The sequence below is a fragment of the Rattus rattus genome, chromosome 5 (assembly GCF_011064425.1).
Source record: "Rattus rattus isolate New Zealand chromosome 5, Rrattus_CSIRO_v1, whole genome shotgun sequence".
In the NCBI taxonomy this organism is placed as follows: Eukaryota; Metazoa; Chordata; class Mammalia; order Rodentia; family Muridae; genus Rattus; species Rattus rattus.
The window spans coordinates 57,709,130-57,730,121 of record NC_046158.1 but is presented as its reverse complement, the minus strand read 5'-3'; the positions used below and the strand labels follow the sequence as shown (position 1 = coordinate 57,730,121).

Genomic DNA, 20,992 nt, shown 5'->3' with positions numbered 1-20,992 from the left:
GGAGGAGGGGGGAGGGAGAAAGTCTGCTTGCTAGGTAGAGTCAAGGCAGGTCAGGCCAGTTGGCAGACTTCCTACCCTTCTGAGGCATGGAGCGATAAGAGGAGGTGCACTTGAGGCTGAAGGTTCTGTTGACCTTGGTGGAAGGAACAGGGATTTGTGTGTGTGTGAGAATAAATGTCTTGTGTAAATTTCAGCAAGTTTGTTTCTGCTGGCTTTGCTTCCCACGGCACTGCAGTATAAAAGGCTGTGAGAAATGCACTCGGGCTGGCGTGGTGATGGCCTGCAGCCTCCCATACCTGTCTCTTGCATCTGTTTTCTGTCTCTCCTGTAGTCATCCTCACTCCCCTCAGAGGACTCTTACACTGGTCCAGAGGTCCAGCAAAGCTCCTTTCGAGCTCTGTGTGGAAGATGTACGTGACATATAAATGTATTTTGTGTTTGAAAGTGGGTACGCACAAATTCCAGAACTTAAAACTACATCACTCTGATTTCAACATTATATTAAAGGGATAATCAGCCTAAATCCACAAGTTTATGTAAAAATTTAAAATATCTTAGAGTTATTTATTTGAAAGAGTTTGAAACACGCTAATGGATGTCATCACTTGTGAAGTAAGAACAGTACGGTGTCAGTTTCATCCACACACACCCTCAGTGTGTTGGTATTTAGCTGCTTTACTTTCCTCTCACTACTGCACAGCCTGCAGACAGCTCAGCGGGCTGGAGCGTGTCTTTTCCAGGAGCTATGGTCAGCCATGCTGCACTCTGCTGTGTCTAGGCTGCTGGAATAGTTGCAGAACCTTCCTTGCAGCTTGTCTTTGTCTGAGAAGGACTCTTGGTTTTTATTCTTCACTCTTGTAGGGCATGGCCTAATGAATCTGGTTTGTTTGGGGGACTTCTTGAAGCTGTTTTGAGTTTTTTACCTTCTTGTTTAAGGAGCTTCACTGAAGGATGTAATATTCTATTCTCAGAGGAAATTTTACAACTTCTGACTTGGGTTTCCAGCACTTAACTTACATAGTGGCTCTCAACCTCTGTAACTGCAGTTCCATGGGATCTGGTTTTGTGGCCTCAGCAAGCATCAGGCATGCAAGTGGTGTATACATATACACAGATAGGCAAAACACACTTATAAAATAAATATTTATTTTAAAGATAAGTATACAGCATATGATGTTAAAGGCATTCTTTGGAGAAATGGAATACTGTAAGATATCTTAACACTTATCCATAGGGCTTGGAGATTCAGTTCATTAAAGTGCCTAAGATGCATGAAGCTATGAGTTCGGGCCCCAGCTTTCTGGTGAATTGAGCATAACTTTACATACAAACCGCTGTCCTAGTCTTCAGGAACTGAAGTCAGGAAGAGCGGAAGTTCAAGTCAGCCTCAGCTACATATTGAGCTTGAGGCAACCTGAGTCTATGTGAGACACTGCATACGGCATGGAACTACCAAGAAACGCGCTCTGTGTCTTGAGGTGGAAGAATGGCACTAGCCTCTCGGTTGTTCTCTGACTTCTGCAGTCATGTCGGTACTGCACAGACAAAGCTGTCAGAAAAAGAAAGGAAGGAAGACAGGCAGACAGACAGACTAAGGCATGTATGTGATCGCAGAGTCCTTTTAGCAAGAATCATTAGAAGTTTTAAAAGCATGAGAGTTCAGCACTCTTTCAGAAATAAATAAATGAAGATTCCTGAAGTTGCTACACATGTTAACCTTTCAGGCAGTAGCCTGTCAGGTTGGAGAGATGGCTCAGTGTTTAGCAACACTACCTGCTCTTCCAGAGGACCGAGGTTCAATCCCTGGCCTCTGTGCACAGGGCAGCTAGAACCTTAAGTCCAGTCCCAGGTGAGCTTGCGGGTCGTGTAGATCTTCTGAACTCTGTGAGCTTAAAAGTAAGGGAACAAATTTACAGGAGATCTGTGACCCATTCATTATAGGGAGCGTGGCTAGAGTCAGTTAAACATGCACAGATCTTGAGGCAGAAGTCTCAGCAAAAGAGGAGCACGCTATTCTTTAACGTATTTTCTGTTTTATCAGTCTCTTTCAGATGCGCTAATTTCTCTTCAGATGGTGTATCCTAGACGGAATCTTTCAGCAGATCAGTGGAGGAATGCCCAGTTGTTGAGTCTCATCAGTGCACCCAGTACAATGCTTAATCCTGCACAGTCTGACACAGTATGGCTCCGTTTTACCTTTTAGATAGATATTCACCTATTTAAACTGTGCCAGTCCAGTTTTCTGCTAGCTAACATTAGCCTGTCAGGTTTATTATAAAATGTGAATAAAAATCATGCAGGGTTTAAAAATTTTTTCTTAACTCTCAAATTGGAGGTTAATACAAGCTACCATTTCATTTTGGGCTGGTGGGTGGCTCAGTAGATAGACCCCAGGCGTGATGAAAAGAAAGAGCCAGCACACTGTGACATGTGCCTGCAGAAGTAAATGTCACACTGTGACGTGTGCCTGCAGAAGTAAATGTAATGTAAAGATTGTAAAAGAAATGGTTTCTGTCATGTTACAGAAACTTGAAGATACAGACAAGTGTAAAAAACAAGCAGAAACACGTCAGCTCTTACTGACCAGTCAGAGAAAATCGTTATTAGACTCTGTTACAGCTCTGTTCAAGTGTCTTGGCATATGGACGTGGATATTACGATGACAAGAAATGCACACAGGCCATGGGAGGGAGACAGCATCCAGGCACAGGGATTGGTTTTCACATGATTGAAATAAATTATTTGAAAAAACATAAACTCCTTTTAATGAGCTTGAGAAATTTGGAAATTTGCCATTTGCAGAAGACAGTTTGGCAGTGGTGGCATTCAAAGACGGTTGAGGGTGTGAACGTGAAAGGGTACAGCTCATTGTCCTGCCAGCTACAGTTACTAAGTTTCTACCCAGTGAATCACATTTCCTGGGTTAGGAGCTTCAAAGAGGCAGAGTGACTAAGGAGGAAACCATTTAAAGAATTTCTGTTAAGCACAGATGTGTCTTCTCTTTTTAAGATGCCTTGTGAATATCTCTCTTTGGATGCAATGGAGAAATGGATTATCTGTAAGTAAAGCGGGTTAGTCACAGGACTACCCACTGTGGTTAAGCTGCAACGAGGACGTGCCTGATTTTGCCTTACCTCTGCCCTTCACCCTCTAGTGAACACCCATATGCTTTACCTCAGTCATTCCTCATACCGACTCCATCAGACGTAGACAGTCATACGCTGAGGACTCTAAAGTTAGGTTGTATAACTCATTGGTGACAGAGCTAAGGCCAAACCTCAGGGGCCACGTTGTCTCCAGGAGTACTTTCAAAACTGAACGTCTGCTCTAGTCACGTGTGCTTAGTTAAGTTTTAATTTACGGGTCATAGATGACTTGTGTTTGGCAGTTTGATAGGTGCATGAGGGATGAAATTACTAGTGAGTGCTTTAGGCAGCTCACAAACTGGAGCAATACATGACGTAATAAAGAATGAGAGTTGGCCTAGCTTTCCCTATATAAACCCCTGACTTAAGTTTCGGGGTCGACACCTCTGTCTCCTGCGCAGGATACATGTCGACCCGGAGATCCCCGTAATAGATCTCCGTAATAAACCTCACTTTTGCTTATTACATCCAAAAAAAAAAAAAAAAAGAATGAGAGTTGGCGTAGTATATACAGTAGTCAGGTTCCTTCTGCCAACTTTTCACCAGCAGAGGGAAGAGTTTTGAATAGTTGGTGCTTTTTTTCCTGTTCTAGTACTTTGTAAACTTTTTATTTATAGTGCAAGAGTTTCTCTCAAGCTTCCTAATACTGAAGCCCTTTAATATCATTCCTTATGTTGGGGTGACTCCCAACTGGAAGATTATTTGGTTGCTACTTCATAGCTGTAATTTTGCTCCTGTTGTGAATAGTAGTGTAAATTTCTAATATGCAGGCTATCTGGTATGCTACCCTGTGAAAGGGTTGTCAACCCCCATGAGGACCACTGTTACAGTGTTTCTCCAGCTATGGTGAGGAACTATTTTTTTAATGCCTGTGATATGATACTTTGGTGAAATAATGAATGGAAAATTTTTACCAGAAAAAAAAGTATTAAACATAAAAGCCCACTGTTTTGTTATATATGGCTTCATCTAAAAATTAGATATTCTTAAATTTGTACTTAAAAATGCCTACAGATTTTGAATACTCAAAACTTATCTACATTATTTCATTTTAGACTGGAACTCCAATAATACTAACAAATATGAAAGGAATTTACTAGCACATTCTCCCTGGACTTAGGCATTTTAGCTAATTTTGTTACTTCTCAGATGTGTGATAGTAATATTTTTTTCTAGAAAAATAGTTTATATCCCTACGCTTTAGAAGTATTGAGTTTTGCTTAGTTATATAATGATTCTTAGTTTTTACTTTATGTTCATATCTAAGATTGAAGAATTGAGTTGAATAATAAGTAGGGTTAGCTGTATGGATAACTGTCATAGTTAGGATTTCTGTTGTGATAAAACACCACAACTAAAAGCAAGTTGAGGGAAATGGTTTATTTCAGCGTACATGTCCTGATTGAAGAGGGAAGTCTTGACAGGAACTGAAGCAGAGATGGAGGGGTGCCTATTGGCTTGTTCAACTGTTTTCTTAAAGCTCCCAGGACCTCCTGCCCAGGGCTGGCCCCACCCACAGTGGGCTGGACACGCCCACTTCAATCACTAACTAAGAAGATAATCTACAGGAGAACTTAACAGCTCCATCTTACGGAGACATTTTCTCACTTGAGGTTCCGACCTGTACACTAGCTGTGTGAAAAATGACACAAGACTCGCCAGTTTTCCTAGTGTCCTTTTTAAGTGGGAATGGCTGTTGTTAAGCAGGAGCCTCTCAACAGAGGTTGGAGCTGTGACATGTGCAGCAAGCACTGCTGAGTAAATGTCGAGTGAGTGAAGTGAGGCTTCCTGTCTTGATGTGGAAGGCTAGAGAAGGCATTAACAAGCAGGTGTAGCATTAGAGTTTCCACACTAGATAACCAGAGATATTTAACATTCATATAAAGAGAACAGCTAAATACGATACAAAAATATTGGACTTCAATACTTGGATGCTTCCTTTACAGTTTCCTGTCCCAGCCTTGGCTCACCTGGGACTCATGCAGACTAGGCTGGACTTGAGCTCACTGTCTGCCTGCCTTTGCTACTCTAGTAATACTGGGCTTTCACTCCTGTGCTGTGGAAGAATAGTCCTCTCCTGTCTACCATGTAGATTAGTCATGTGAGATTAGTAAGGGAGAAGGAAGCAGCTGAGACAAGCAATTATTACCTCAGCATTTCTTCTGGTGACCACAGAAGTTGGCTGCTTTTATTTTTCAGTTACTTTAACAGCAGTAATGATTACTGTGTTATGTCTTAATTTTTGATCTTTTGCTTAAACTAATGTTTTTAATGCTTCATTTTTAAAATATTAATTTATAATCCCACCTCCCCAAAAAGATATATATATATTTTTTTTTCGGAGCTGGGGACCGAACCCAGGGCCTTGCGCTTGCTAGGCAAGTGCTCTACCGCTGAGCTAAATCCCCAACCCCCCAAAAAGATATTTTAGTTCCTTTAGTGTAGCTTCAAATAACTTACTTTGCAGAATATAGAAAATCATAATTAAAATTTAAAATATTGTTTGCACACACACACGTACCTGTATGTATGTATGTATGTATGTATGACATTATGATCATAACCAATGAACCTCCATTTAATGACGGCAGTTGTTCCCCATGTGTAGAAAGTTACACTGTAACCAGAGGAACTTGTTTGTGCAGTGCTTGTAACTTGTACTTGTTTTTCTTTGTTTGAAGTTGGCTTTATTCTGTGCCATGGGATGCTAAATACCGAGGCTACAGCACTGAACCTTTGGAAGCTAGCTCTTCAGAGTAGCTCCTGCCTCTCTCTCTTTCGGGATGAAGTTTTCCACATTCACAAAGCTGCAGAAGATTTATTTGTAAACATTCGGGGGTATGGCGTTTTCAGTTTTTTTCATTTTGGGGGGAAGAAGTGGTTAATGAAATGTCTTTAATAACATATGTTTTGGGGTTAGAGAGTTGGTCACATCATACACGAAGGTGTGGCCTAGACGGTCTTACTTTGGTCCTAGTAAGTTGCTTTTAACAGTATCTTGAGAATGATAGAAATAGTATTCTTACAGGTAACTTAATTAAAAATCTTTACAGCTTCTTACCTTTTTGAAATTTGTGTTATAGAGAAATAAGTCTTCTCTTTTTAATTCATACTTAATTTTATACATAAATATTACTAAATGCAAAATATAGAGTGCACTGCCTAGTGTGGTGGGTTTTGCCTTTAATCCCACTCGGGGACAGAGGCAAGCATGTCTCTGACTTTGAGGCTAGCTTGGTCTACAAAGTAGATTGCAAGTCAGGCAGGGCTACACGGAGAAACCTTGTCTCTCTCCCTCCTCCCCAAAGAGAACAGAGTAGATTTATAAAAGTATTTGAAGCAATCAAAAATGTCACTGAGTCATGCCTAACAATTGGAGAAGCCTGGTCACAGCACTTAGGGATCACGTTCTTGATAGCAGATTACACCCAAAAGACTCAGTCACTTGCTCTCTGCAAGGCAAATACGTCTCCGATTTGTGACGGTTCTGTTGTTGCCGTCTTTAATGACCTTTCTCTTGAGCCCCTGTATGAAAGGCCACATTGAGTTCCCATGTAAGAGTAATCATGGGGTCTTTTGCAATGAAGAGTAGATAACATACCCTGGGATTTCATCAGTTTAGCTGCGTGTGCTGGATGTAATAACTTCCAAAGGAAAGTGAACGTTGTATGTATTTCCTGTCCAATTTAGTATTTCATGAAGTTGAGACAAAGATGTTAATTGGTTGCTAAAAAATAATGATGTGGTTGGGCAGTGGTGGTGCACCCATTTAGTCCCAGCACTCAGGAGGTAGAAGGGGGCGAATCTCTGAGTTCAAGGCCAGCCTGGCCTACAGAGGAAGTTCCAGGACAGCCAGGGGACACAGTGAATCCCTGTCTAAAAAAAACAAAAGAAGAGAAATGAAAACTGTGTGTAGCACTAACAGTTTGAGCCAGTATATAGCCCAGTGGTCACTGAATTACCTTGAGATGCGAACTGAACACAGGTCCTCTGGCATCACTATTGTTTTGGAAAAAATAAAGTAGCTTGTTCTTTTTACCCTGGACACTTTATTGTTTACATTTCCAAACAGAAAAATTAAGTCTTAGGGATATGGCTCCGTGACCTTGTCTGTGAATGCTCTTGAGGGATCATCATCTAGATCAGGGTGTAGGACGCCTCTGTCTTCACAATTCAGCCTTGAGTGCCTTAGCCACCACTGCCATTCTCACTGCTTTGTTACTCCTAAGCAACCACTCTGTCACTCTGTCTCACTTCTGTCATCATATTCGTCATAAGAAAAACAGTGCCAAGCTGCCTTTCTGCTTGAAGTTTGTTGGAATTATAAATGATAAAGTCTGTATTATGCCTTAATATGTTAGTCACTACTTTATAGAGTCACTCAAATACTTTACTATAATCTTTAACCACTGTATTAGTTAGGGTTTTCATTGTTGTGAAGAGATACTAATGACCAAGACAGCTTTTATAAAGCAAACTGTTTCGTTGGGCTGGCTTACAGTGTCTGCGGTTCAGTCCATTGTCACGGTGGGAAGCATGGCAGTGTGCAAGCAGACAGTAGTCCTGGAGGAGCTGAGAGTTCTCCATCTTGATCTAAAGGCAGCCAGAAGGAGACTGTCTTCAGCAGACAGCAGGAAGAGGGTCTCTGGAATTCCATACTGAGTAGAGCTTGAGGACCGGAAGCCTTAAAGCCCACCTACATAGTGACCCACTTCTTCCAACAAGGCCACATCCACTCCAATAAGGCCGCACTTCCTATAGTGCCACTCGCTGTAGCCAAGCATTAAAACACTTGAATCTCTGGGGGCCAAACTTATTCAACCACCATAACCAGTTAATGTGTTTGTATTCAGTGAACTCATGTGTGATAAGTCTAGTGACACCACAAAATGAGTTATCTTTACCCTGTTAGGTATTTTTTAACGGTTGTATTTATTTTTATTTTATGTGAATGAGTGTTTTGCATGCATGTATGTCTGCACTATGTACATGCTTGTGCCTAAGGAAGCCAGAAGAGGGTACTGGACTGTCTGGAACTAGAGTCACAGACGGTTGTTTAGTTGTAAGCTGCCCTGTGGATGCTGGAAACCAAGCCCGATTCTCTGCAAGAATGGCAGTTACTCTGAATTGCTGAGACATTTCTTCAGCCTGGTCCTAAGTTGGCCCCACCCCCTCCCCACCCTGCTTAGTTCCTTCCTTTCTTTTTCTCTTTTGGGTTATCAGTCACATTAAAAAAGAAGTCAAGTCACAGTCAAGTTATGAGTATGAAAGTGTATTAATTGCAAGGGCCCATATTACACGTTTTAGACAGTTTCTCAAAGGAAAAAAAATGAATCTTAAATATAGAAATTGGGATTCATCGACAAATGGGATCTCATAAAACTGCAAAGCTTCTGTAAGGCAAAGGACACTGTGGTTAGGACAAAACGGCAACCAACAGATTGGGAAAAGATCTTTACCAATCCTACAACAGATAGAGGCCTTATATCCAAAATATACAAAGAACTCAAAAAGTTAGACCGCAGGGAGACAAATAACCCTATTAAAAAATGGGGTTCAGAGCTAAACAAAGAATTCACAGCTGAGGAATGCCGAATGGCTGAGAAACACCTAAAGAAATGTTCAACATCTTTAGTCATCAGGGAAATGCAAATCAAAACAACCCTGAGATTTCACCTCACACCAGTGAGAATGGCTAAGATCAAAACTCAGGTGACAGCAAATGCTGGCGAGGATCGGAGAAAGAGGAACACTCCTCCATTGTTGGTGGGATTGCAGACTGGTACAACCATTCTGGAAATCAGTCTGGAGGTTCCTCAGAAAATTGGACATTAAACTGCCTGAGGATCCAGCTATCCCTCTCTTGGGCATATACCCAAAAGATGCCCCAACATATAAAAAAGACACGTGCTCCACTATGTTCATAGCAGCCTTATTTATAATAGCCAGAAGCTGGAAAGAACCCAGATGCCCTTCAACAGAGGAATGGATACAGAAAATGTGGTACATCTACACAATGGAATATTACTCAGCTATCAAAAACAACGAGTTTATGAAATTTGTAGGCAAATGGTTGGAACTGGAAAATATCATCCTGAGTGAGCTAACCCAATCACAGAAAGACATACATGGTATGCACTCATTGATAAGTGGCTATTAGCCCAAATGCCAGAATTACCCTAGATGCCTAGAACAAATGAAACTCAAGACGGATGATCAAAATGTGAATGCTTCACTCCTTCTTTAAAAGGGGAACAAGAATACCCTTGGCAGGGAAGAGAGAGGCAAAGATTAAAACAGAGACTGAAGGAACATCCATTCAGAGCCTGCCCCACATGTGGCCCATATATATACAGCCACCCAATTAGACAAGATGGATGAAGCAAAGAAGTGCAGAAGTGTAGATCGCTCCTGAGAGACACAGCCAGAATACAGCAAATACAGAGGCGAATGTCAGCAGCAAACCTCTGAACTGAGAATAGGACCCCCGTTGAAGGAATCAGAGAAAGAACTGGAAGAGCTTGAAGGTGCTCGAGACCCTATATGTACAACAATGCCAAGCCACCAGAGCTTCCAGGGACTAAGCCACTACCTAAAGACTATACATGGACTGACCCTGGACTCTGACCTCATAGGTAGCAATGAATATCCTAGTAAGAGCACCAGTGGAAGGGGAAGCCCTGGGTCCTGCTAATACTGAACCCCCAGTGAACTAGACTGTTGGGGGGAGGGCGGCAATGGGGGGGAGGGTGGGGAGGGGAACACCCATAAGGAAGGGGAGGGGGGGGATGTTTGCCCGGAAACCGGGAAAGGGAATAACACTCGAAATGTATATAAGAAATATTCAAGTTAATAAAAAAAAAAATAGAAAAAAAAAATACTAAAAAAAAAAAAAAAAAGAAATTGGGATTCATTTTGATGTAAATCAGTTAGGTTGTCAGGGATGTGTTTCTTTTCCCTGTTATGAATGTTGAGTATTATCACCAATATCCATGACATTTATTATTCATTGATATGTTTATTTTAGTGGTACATCTGAACTAGTTAGTTAATATTGGAGTTCTGTTTCTTGTAGTTTTTATTAGAAGGTGCTTATGTATATGTATGTATATACATATATATATGCACACACAGATAGATACAGATATGTATGTAGAGATGTGTTTGTACAACTATATACATACATATAGTACACAGTATGTAAGAATAAACCACAGCTCTCTCTCTGTAAAAACAGTTAAAGCAATCTCAGTGCTTTCCTGCCTTAGCTCTCTGTACCACAAAACCCTTCGTTCGCAGCTGTGCTATTGAATTTTCACGTGTATCCTTTTTAGAATTTATCTGTGCTCATGAGTGACCTTGCTAGTGTCAGAAGCACTCTATTTTTAATACTTTAAATGCTTGAAAATGACTTAATTGTATCAGAAGGAAATTTTCATATCTAAGGCTTAAGAAAATACTAAAATTCAATTAAAGTTTGCATCATGAAATTTCACTTTATTTTTGGATTTGCTATAACTAATAATATTTTTCTAGGAAGATTTGAGTTGAGTATCTGAAGTACTAGAAAATACATTTTAGATAGACCGCCTATCATTTCGTTTGTCACCATTGTTATTGTTGAAATGAGGATTTCTAAATGACTTTTAGTATCTCACTCAGTCTCTTTGTCTTTCTTTTCAAATTAAGATTGACAAGCTCTTTTTCTCTTGCACACAGCTATAATAAACGGATTAACGACATAAGAGAATGTAAGGAGGCGGCTGTATCCCACGCGTGAGTAGCTCCATTTGTGAAGAACTTCCTAAAACGTTACTTTGTTGTGTGGGGGCAGGTCAGTGATGTGGAAAAGTGTCTAACCTCTGTAGCTAGTACTTTGTAAGTAGTGTAGGTCTTCGAGGCTTTCAGTAGTCTCAGTCTGTTGAAAGGACTTTTAGTTTATGTGTGTGTAGTTAGAGTAGGCATGGATGTGCGTGCCTGTGCTTACACCACAGTGCTTATGTTGTGCTCAGAGGAAATCTTGAGGAAGCTGGTTCTCTCCGTCCACCGTGTGGGTTCTGGGGATCAAGCTCAGATGGTCTGTATTGAAGGCAGGCTCTGTTATTAGCTTAGCTGTCTCTGGGGGTCCTGGCTGTTAGCTCCTCCTGCCTTTGTGTTCCCCAAAGCAGTGCTTTGCAAGGTGCGCTGACTGTTGGACAACCTCACGAACATTGGTACATAGTTACAGCGAGGCAGACAATGGGAGAACATAATGTTCTTTCTAAAGTATGTTAGCTCCACATCTTTCTCCAATTTTATATTCTTAAATCAATGAATATATAAAAAAATTAGTGTTTTAAGACCTGTAACCAACTTACCAGTTTTTTCATGAAATAATTCGATATATCTTCATTTGTTACATGGATGATTATTCTTCCATGAACTTAGATAAGAGGAAGTGGTGATACTGCCTAAGCCGTCAGTGTCTTCAAGGCAGAGAAAAGACAAGCGCTATTCCATAGATGAGGACAGCAAATCACAAACTGTAAATGCTCGTTCTTTGTCTGTTCATTCGCTGCACCTGCATTGTCTACCTGAGTGACGCACAGGTGACACATGCTGCTGTCTTTCCCTACAGTGGCTCAATGCACAGAGAGAGACGCAAGTTTTTACGGTCTGCACTGAAAGAACTGGCAACTGTCCTCTCGGATCAGCCTGGCCTGCTTGGTCCCAAGGTGACTGATTGATAATTGTACCCTACCCACCCTGTAAAAAGCATGTTTTTCTGTATGAAATTTGACTAAAGTGTGAGGCAGGAGTGGATTTGCTGGCTTAAGGCTCAGCACCACACTTCTGTCTTTGCCTCATTTCTGACCTCTGTGCTCATCTTTATACTCGTACTGCTGTGTGCTCTGTCTCGTGCTGACCGGCTCTTTTAGATCATTGTTATTCCTTGTCCAGGACTTTCACTTAGAGCAAGACTATGAGTAAACGTGGTTTTCAGTTGTTGAGTAGCAGTTCTGTTCATTTGTTTTTCCATAGGCACTTTTTGTTTTCATGGCATTATCTTTTGCCCGTGATGAAATTATCTGGCTACTCCGTCATGCAGACAACATGCCAAAGAAGAGTGCAGATGACTTTATAGATAAGTAAGTCTATCACAATAGAGAACATCTATTTCCTGATTATTTTGATTGATGGGTCATGAGTCTGAGGACTTATATTAAAGCAAAGATGTTTTTAAAAACTCTTTTGGGTCCTTTGTATTTGTAATAGAATACATGTTGGAAATATAACATTGATGTAAATTAGAATGCAAAAGTTCTAAGACTTAATATTTCTATTATAGTAGTGATCAGAAAGTTATTCTTTGGCCCTGCCCAATATTTCCTATGCATTTGGTCTCCAAAATTATTCTACACAAAACACTAAATAAAAATCACTAATGGTTTGTTGCCATCAATGTATCATTTGAAACATCTTTATTTAGTCCCTAGTTTCTTATTCAGAGTTAGATACTTGAAACTAGAAAAGAAGCACAAACTGAAAATCTTATTTATTAATATTCTTTGGCCAATTTTTAAAAAATATATGTATATGAAAAGTGAAAATCGTACTTTCATATGAATATTCCACATTTTTCTTCCTATTATTTTGTTGATATAAAAGAATTTTAAAGGAAGTAATTGACATTAAAAATTAATGGCCTTTCTTAGGGGGAAAGTTCTAGAAATAATGCCAAAAACATTTAGTATTTTCTGTGACAATAATGTGTAGCTGTCTTTGACTACTTTGTGGGCTCTTTGTTCCTCTACTCTTCTCTACATTTTCCCCACCTTTTCAACCCCTCAACACTAGGTAGGAGAGAGAAAAGGATAGAAGCAAAAGGGGCCACGTCGTTACAGTACTTCCTGCTGATTGGGGTGCTGAGTTGCTTGACACAAATTTGATATTTTCTGTCAGGATATCTAATTTCTTCTTTTCTTCCTCCCCCTCCCCCTCCTCGTCCTCCTCCCCCACCTCCTCCTCCTCCTCCTCTTCCTTCTTTCCCTTCTTCTTTCTCTTCTTTTAGTTTCTTACGAGGGTTTCCTCCATTTTTTTTATCATGTCTTTTTTTATTGGACTTTTTAAAAAAATTTATTTACATTTCAGATGTTATTCCCTTTCCTGGTTTCCTGTTTATAAACCTGCTATCCCATCCCTCCTCCCCCTTCTTCTGTGAGGGTGTTCCCCCACCCATCTACCCATGCCTTCCCACCTCCCCGACATGACATTCCCCTACACTGGTGGGGGGGTGTCAAGCCTTCATAGGACCAAGGGCTTCTCCTCCCATTGATGTCTGACAAGGCCATCCTCTGCTACATATGCAGCTGGAGCCATGGGTCTGTCCATGTGTACTCTCTGGATGGTGGTTTAGTCCCTGGGAGCTGTGGTTGTTTGGTATTGTTGTTCTTATGGGGTTGCAAACCCCTTCAACTCCTTCAGTCCTTCCCCTAACTCCTCCAATGGGGACCCTGTTCTCAATTCAATGGTTTACTGCTAACATTTGCCTCTGTATTTGTCAGGCTCTGGCAGAGCCTCTCAGGAGACAGCTATATCAGGCTCCTGTCAGCACGAACTTCTTGGCATCAGCAGTATGGTCTGGGTTTGATGGTTGTATGTATATGGGCTGGATCCCCAGATGGGGAGTCTATAGATGGCCTTTCCTTCAGTCCCTACTCCAAACTTTGTCTCTATAGCTCCTCCTATAAATGTTTTCTTTCTCTGTTTTTTTAAAGAAACCAAAATTCTCACTACAACAGTGAACTTACTGTCTGACATGTTTGTTTGGACTTTTCACAAAGGCACATTGCTGAGCTGATCTTTTACATGGAGGAGCTCAGAGCACATGTCAGGAAGTACGGGCCTGTCATGCAGAGGTACTATGTGCAGTACCTCTCCGGCTTCGACGCTGTTGTCCTCAACGAGCTTGTGCAGGTGAGAGGTCTCCGGTCGTTAGTCCTCGCTTACTGCCTGTCATAACTGACTTATAAACTGCAATCATGTACCAATGATGCAAATAGAAGTAAGCCATGGTCACATCTGCCAAGAGATCCCTGTACAGTGAAGATACGGGCACTTACTGCTAGTATTTCACATGAGTTTGTACAGCTTGAGAGCCACCATGATAGAGACAACAGTTACTGATTCCCAGGGTAGGCGTGTGTGCTAACCAGATTCTTAAGGGCCTTGCAAAAGAGCCCGGTTGTAAGTCAGGACTTGGAAAGGCCATGCTGGCCCGGTGTGGATGACCGAAGCACTGCTGCAGGCCAAGGAGAAGACAGGCCAGGAAGACCAGGAATTGTTGCCGTTTGCTAGGTGAACGCTGATGAAAGCCAGAGCTGGACAGTGGCTGGATAACGATGGCAGGCAGTCTGATGGGTGATCATTACACTGAATAACCTATTACAAGATGGTCAGTAAATGCGGAATCCCATCTGAATCTTAATTCAAGTGTCCTAATTCTATTTTTATTTGGGATTTTCCTCTTTGGTTTTTAATGTTTGCTTCTTTCTAAAAAAATTTTTCTGTAATTTTGTCTTTTTCACTGTAACACAAATTTTCTTTAGTTTTATTGCAGGTAAACTGTAATGAAAATGTTTTTTATTTTGTCTTACCCTATAAACTCATAGGTGCCTAAAACTACTATAAACTAATGAACAATACCTATAAAAGAGTAGTAAAATTCTCTTTAAAAACAAAAAAACAGGCTGGAGAGATGGCTCAGTGGTTAAGAACACTGACTGCTCTTCCAGAGGTCCTGAGTTCATTTCCCAGCACCCACATGGTGGCTCACAACCATCTGTAATGGGATCTGATGCCCTCTTCTGGTGTGTCTGAAGACAGCTACAATGTACTCATATGTAATACATAAATAAATAAATCTTTTTTAAAATAAAAAAAGCAATGGTTTTCCTGGATATTACTTATTTTCTCCACTAGATGGCGCTTGGGCACCTTTTAAAAAATATTATTATTAAAAGTGGTCATTAAAAAGGACCAGGACACTGCAATTATGTATTTATATAGTGTATAATTTTGAAACAAACTCAAACTTCCTGGTTTCATGTAATTTTTGAAACTATGTTGTAGCTCTTTGGATATTTACTAAGAAACTTTAGCTAATTTTTGATATATTACTAAAATGTTCAAGCCACTTAAAATATATTGGAGTGCTAATATAAATAGAGTGTACTAATACTAAGAAAATTCCTAGCATTTCTCTTGGGCCGATAGTAAGATTAGTAGCAATAGCAAGAATAATAAAGTTGCTGTCCCCAATGATAATAGAACTTAGTAAGTTGATATAGCTCTGAGGGTAGATAAAATAGTCGCTGTTGAAGAAAAAGAGTTAATATAAATTGGTTGGCATCTCATAAGGAACAGAGCCAGTGTTCAAATGTAAATCTTAATAGGAAAGGCAGTTTTATTTCCCTCTTCTTTCTGGATACAGTCACGGTGGGCTTAACTGATTGCTACAAACCTGTTAATTAAGTGTCTTGTTATAAATGTAACTTTTATATTGTATTTTTGTTTAAAGAACAAAATTGAACATTTTGACCATTATTTAGTGCATAGTTCAAAGATAAGTACACACATGTTGCTATGTAAGGCTTAGTGTTTTCAAACTATACTTTATATACATTGTTTATGAGCTGAGCATCTACCTTTATTTAATTTTCATAACTTTTAAAAAAAGATGCTTTTTTTATCCTTTGTAAGTATGTTTCGGTTACATGCTTGTCAGTGTACTGTGTCCATTAAGTACATTAAATGTACTCAAGTATCCATGGCTGCTAGAAGAGGCCATTGGATGGCCCTGAACCTGAGTTACAGACAGTCGAGCATCACCATGTGGATGCTAGGGTCCCCTGAAGAGCAGCCAGTGCTGTCACCATGTCACCGCGGAGCCAGCTCCAGCCACATATGTGCTTTTTTGTTTTTAATGTCCACTTTAGATTCAGATTTTTTTAAACTCAATTTTTGCTTTTGCTTTTGAAGTGCTGTGGTTGGACTAAGGGCCTGTGACCTGCCTGTCCAGAGCTCTGCTGAGTGACATCCCAGGTTCCCCTGCTGTTCATTTTCTTAACTAGTTAAAAAGAGTTTTGTTTGGGAATTTTACTGGTTTATTGTAGCCCTACCATATTGAACATGCTTAGTCACACTTGAAAGCTTGGCTTGGGTTTTTTGTCTCTTTGGGGTTTTTGTTGTTGTTGTTGTTGTTGTGTGGTTTTTGTTCTTTTTTTTTGTTTGTTTTTTTTTTTTTTTTTTTTTTTGGTCCTGTTTTTGAGGCTTTTTTTTTAACATATATACTTAAAATAATCTGTGTTCCCCAGTTTTGATGCAGTGCATATTCATGTACCACACCACATTTGACACAGAACATTTCCAGCATCTTTCTGTGCATCTTCATGGTAGGTTTCTCATAGCTCTTTATAACAATGATGTCTCGTCACTACAGTTTTAGCTTCCGAAACTTTTCTCATGCATATGGAATCATACTTTATAATCTTTTCGTTTTATTTCTTTCTGTTAGCATAATGTTGTTGAGATTTATTTTTGGTACATTTAATTCCTTTCTCTTCCTGAAAAATAATTCTGCAGTCCATGTACCAACAGATCTGTCAGTGTCTGACTAGATGGCTTTCACGTTACTTCTTTGTTCTCAGAATCTCTCTGTTTGCCCTGAAGATGAATCAATCATCATGTCCTCCTTTGTTAACACTATGACTTCCCTAAGTGTGAAACAAGGTAAGAAAGCATGCTTGCTGTCTTCCAGTTAAGCTTCAAGTTGGATTATTAAAAAGAGAATTTTAACAGTTAAATTTTATAAAATCGTTTTCTTTCATTTTTGGTTATATTATATCTTTTACCTTTGACTTAGTTTACTTCTGTCAGAAGAAAGATTCCAAAATGGGTGTCAGATGGTGTTCATAAAATGTGTAAGAGTTATTTTATAATATTTATTACTTAGGAGAAAAAGACGCGTCTTCTGACAATGTCAGGAGTGCTGACACTGGCGTGGCTCTGCCCACCTGTGACAGCAGCACTAAACGGCATTGTTGATCTGCAGCCAGAAGTGCTGGACCCTCGAGTGCCAGCACTGGGGAAGCTGAAGCAGGCCAACGTGTCCCACGTAGTGTGTTCCAATGAGGCCCTGATCAGAAAGCTAAATAATAATAGTTTGCAGTTTGTACCGGTCATCTTATATACACTGTCCTGTTTAATCCACAGCACTCAAACAAGTTCCTGCTTTTGTTTGTCAGATTTGGAAACTGTAGGTATCCCTAAGGAGTCTGAGAGTTAACCTTTCAATTGTTTGTAAGTCAGGACAGTTATTGAAGTTAGGTGTGCCAGCTCAAAATCAGTGTTGTGCCCACACCAGCTGGCCGTTGTTTGAACCTTCTGTTCCAATAGTGTGATATATTTTAGTTTGTATTGTTTATAAAAAGATGACAAAAACCCTGAAAAGATCAGGTTGACCAGCATATATTTTAGGTCTGTCAAGCTTTATGCGTAGTATATAGTAAGGAGTCTGCTACAGCGTGTAGTGACGCTTGGTTTGTGTGGCATTGTGCATTCTAGCATTCTGTCTGCACTGCTGTCCTATGTTGTCACTGTAAGCACATAAGACTCAGAGCTCTTCAAAGGAAGCTGATGTCTCTTGGCACAGCTGCCTACTTTCCAGGCTTAGCTCTTACATTAAATTTTGTTGCTTTTATGTTTTCACTTAGAAAGTTCGCTTTACACAAGCCATCCTAACTAATTTTCAATGTGTTACTCAGTTAAGTACATTCAGGATCTAAGCACCAGTCTCCAGAGATTTTCTGTTTATGAAGATTGGAACTTTGGTGCTTAAACTTCATTTTCCACTCCTACAACCTATGGCAACACCAGTCTACATAGTGTTTTTGTAAATTTGCTTGAAAACACTTATTAATGGGGGTGTGACTGTGAGCGAATGCTTTTTTTTTTTTTCCCTTTTCTGAGGGGAGGTCTCTTTGTCCTCCAACTCTTTACAAAATCCTACCTCACACCCCACCTGATCAATTAACCCAAACTTTTATTTCTAAATCACAGGACTATACTAGATTTAGGCATGAGCCACTGTGCCTGGCTCTGGCTCATTGAACATAATGCCATCAGTGTTCAGCCATAGGTAGAATTTTCTTCCTATTTAAGGCTTTTTTTTCTTTTGTAATTATTGTGACATTTTATTAAGTTACTTATTTTTAGCAAGCATGTAATTTGCTTTCTGTTCAGGGTAATTTGAACTACTCTGGTATGACAATGGGTTGGTAAATAACACCTTTTTTCTTTTCAGTTATATACCCAGAAATTGAATTGTCTTATCTCTTTTTACTGTGTTTATTTTGGGTTTGTTGTTTTTAAGACAGGATCTCACTAGGTAGCTCTGGCTGTCCTGGAACTTACTGCGTAGACCAGGCTAGCCTCAAATTCAAAGAATTCTGCCTGCATCTGCCTCCCACTTGCTGGAATTAAAGGCCTGTACTACTATACCAGCTATCTTAGCTCTTAAAGTATAAAATATAATTAGTGAATTGTAAAATCATTCATTTGTTTTGCCCCTCTTTTTTCTGTTATTGCAGTTGAAGATGGGGAAGTGTTTGATTTCAGAGGAATGAGATTAGATTGGTTTAGGTTACAGGTAAGGATAACTTGATTTGTGGTGTTTTGTTTTGTTTGAATATATTATAGCTTTATAACTTTATGAATTAACTTACTGAAAAAATGTCTTATGTACTGAACCACATGAAATGTTTTGTAAATTATTAAACCTCTATATTTCTAACAAACCAATATAAGTTTTTAATAAAATAGGTTATGATTTTATAATATCCATAAATTTATATCCCTAGTTCTCTTGATTATCCTGACTCATATATGTAAATTTAATTTGAAAGCACAAAGTTTTTTTCATAAAGCATATTTATACTATAGCTATGAACTAACAAAAAAAGCCATTTGGTAAAAACTTGTACTTGTGTGCTATGCAGTGCTTAGTATAAATTGTACATCCATTATAATACCAGAGCAGCTGTAGACAATATCAAACAAAGTTATGATATATTTCAATAAAACTTTATTTAATAAGCAACTGGGGGCTGAAGATGGCTCAGGAGTTAAAAGCACTGACTGCTCTTCCAGAGGTCCTGAGTTCAATTCCCAGCAACCACATGGTGACTCACAACCATCTGTAAAGGGATCTGATGCCCTCTTCTGGTGTATCTGAAGACAGCTACAGTGTACTCATATAAATAAAATAAATCTAAAAAGAAAAATCCTAATTATCTTTGTGTATACTATAAACAGTAGTTGACTCTCTTTTTTGTTAAGCAGAAAGAAGGAGGAGTTACCTGTTTGAGAGTTTTATAATCTAACTATGAAGACAAGGTTTACAAAATATAAAAAGTAAAAAGCAGTTGAAAGTCTGAAAGACGGTCTGGAGAGAGGGCTCAGTAGATAAGAACATTGATTCTTCCAGAAAACCTACTTTGATTCCCAGCATCCACGCGGTGGCTCACAGCTGTCTGTAACTCGGGTCCAGGGCATTTGTTGCCCTCCTCTGCCTCTGGACACTCACTGTGCCTTCAAATAGTGCGTAGACATGTGTCAGTAAATCCCCGTGCATATTAAATAAATAGTAAATGCATCAATCAGTCAATACATGGGCTTTCTGTTGCTTTTTAAAAGGACTGAATTAAGAGATACCACAGGTGTAACTGTTAATTGTGTCATTACAAGTGAGAAAGCACCCCTAGCATTTGTAGTAAACAAAGTGGCCAGGGAGAGGTGACGGGTTCTCCCGACACCATGTGCCATTGCAGTAGAGCAAAACCATCAGAGTTAGTTTTTGGAGAATTTTCAGTTGTGTGCTTTGCCCTTGCGGAGTCTTATCCAGTTTTGATTCTAAGATTGTTTTTTGTTTTTTAAATGTTTTTTTTATCACATTCATGATTCACTTTGTCTTTCTCTTTGGAGTTCTTTGTCTATGCATTATTAGTCATTGTCTTTTTCCAAAGGATCACATTTCTTTGTCACTTTAGACACTTAAGCATTTTCAGTTCCTTTCCAAATGTTGTCTTCTCATCTTCTCATCCTTCTTTTTTTTTTTTTTAAGATTTATTCATTTATTATATATAAGTACACTGTAGCTGTCTTCAGATACACTAGAAGAGGGCATCGAATCTCTTTACAGATGGTTGTGAGCCACCATGTGGTTGCTGGGAATTGAACTCAGGACCTCTGGAAGAGTAGTCGGGTGCTCTTAACTGCTGAGCCATCATCTCTCCAGCCCTGATCGGTCCTTCTTAAGCGTGGTTTGGGAGCACACTAATGTTTGCCTTGTCATCGGTAATGTTGGAAGGTTGTTTTCAGCCATTACAGTTGGCACTACTCCTGAATCTGTTTCCACAATGTTACTTAGATTCAGAGAATCAATTAATAAAAATATTTGTCAAAGGCATGGCCACAATAAACTCCTCTTTAAAACAGATAAATAAAAGCAAATACAGTCATGCTTGGTTTTGTTTTTTTTTTTTTTGTTTTTTCTGATGTATTTTTACACAGAAAATTGATGTTTGTTTCTTATTCTCTTCCCCTTCCTAGCAAACAAAAATTAAAACATACAAAACTGCATTTTCTGGCTTGTTGCTATAGTGAATGATAATGTCATCTACCTGAAGGCTTCTTACCACTGTAAGATTAGAGATTTAATTTTTAATCTCTTATAAAGCATAACTTAGTTTCTTGTCATTCCATGGGTGACAGGGCATGGAGTTCCAAAAGACCAGTGACTTGGTTTT

At 39.5% G+C, this 20,992-nt stretch overlaps 1 protein-coding gene across 2 annotated transcripts in view; it reads left to right on the top strand.

The window, feature by feature from the left end:
• Nckap1 (NCK associated protein 1) overlaps positions 1-20,992 on the top strand; it is a 76,900-nt gene that overhangs the window by 28,038 nt on the left and 27,870 nt on the right. For both annotated transcript variants that reach the window (XM_032903563.1, XM_032903564.1), the window contains 9 exons: positions 2,042-2,179; positions 3,010-3,058; positions 5,828-5,984; positions 10,866-10,922; positions 11,764-11,860; positions 12,168-12,274; positions 13,970-14,102; positions 16,835-16,916; positions 18,776-18,834. In XM_032903563.1, the coding sequence (XP_032759454.1) occupies positions 2,042-2,179; positions 3,010-3,058; positions 5,828-5,984; positions 10,866-10,922; positions 11,764-11,860; positions 12,168-12,274; positions 13,970-14,102; positions 16,835-16,916; positions 18,776-18,834 (879 nt within the window). The remainder of the gene's footprint in view (positions 1-2,041; positions 2,180-3,009; positions 3,059-5,827; positions 5,985-10,865; positions 10,923-11,763; positions 11,861-12,167; positions 12,275-13,969; positions 14,103-16,834; positions 16,917-18,775; positions 18,835-20,992) is intronic.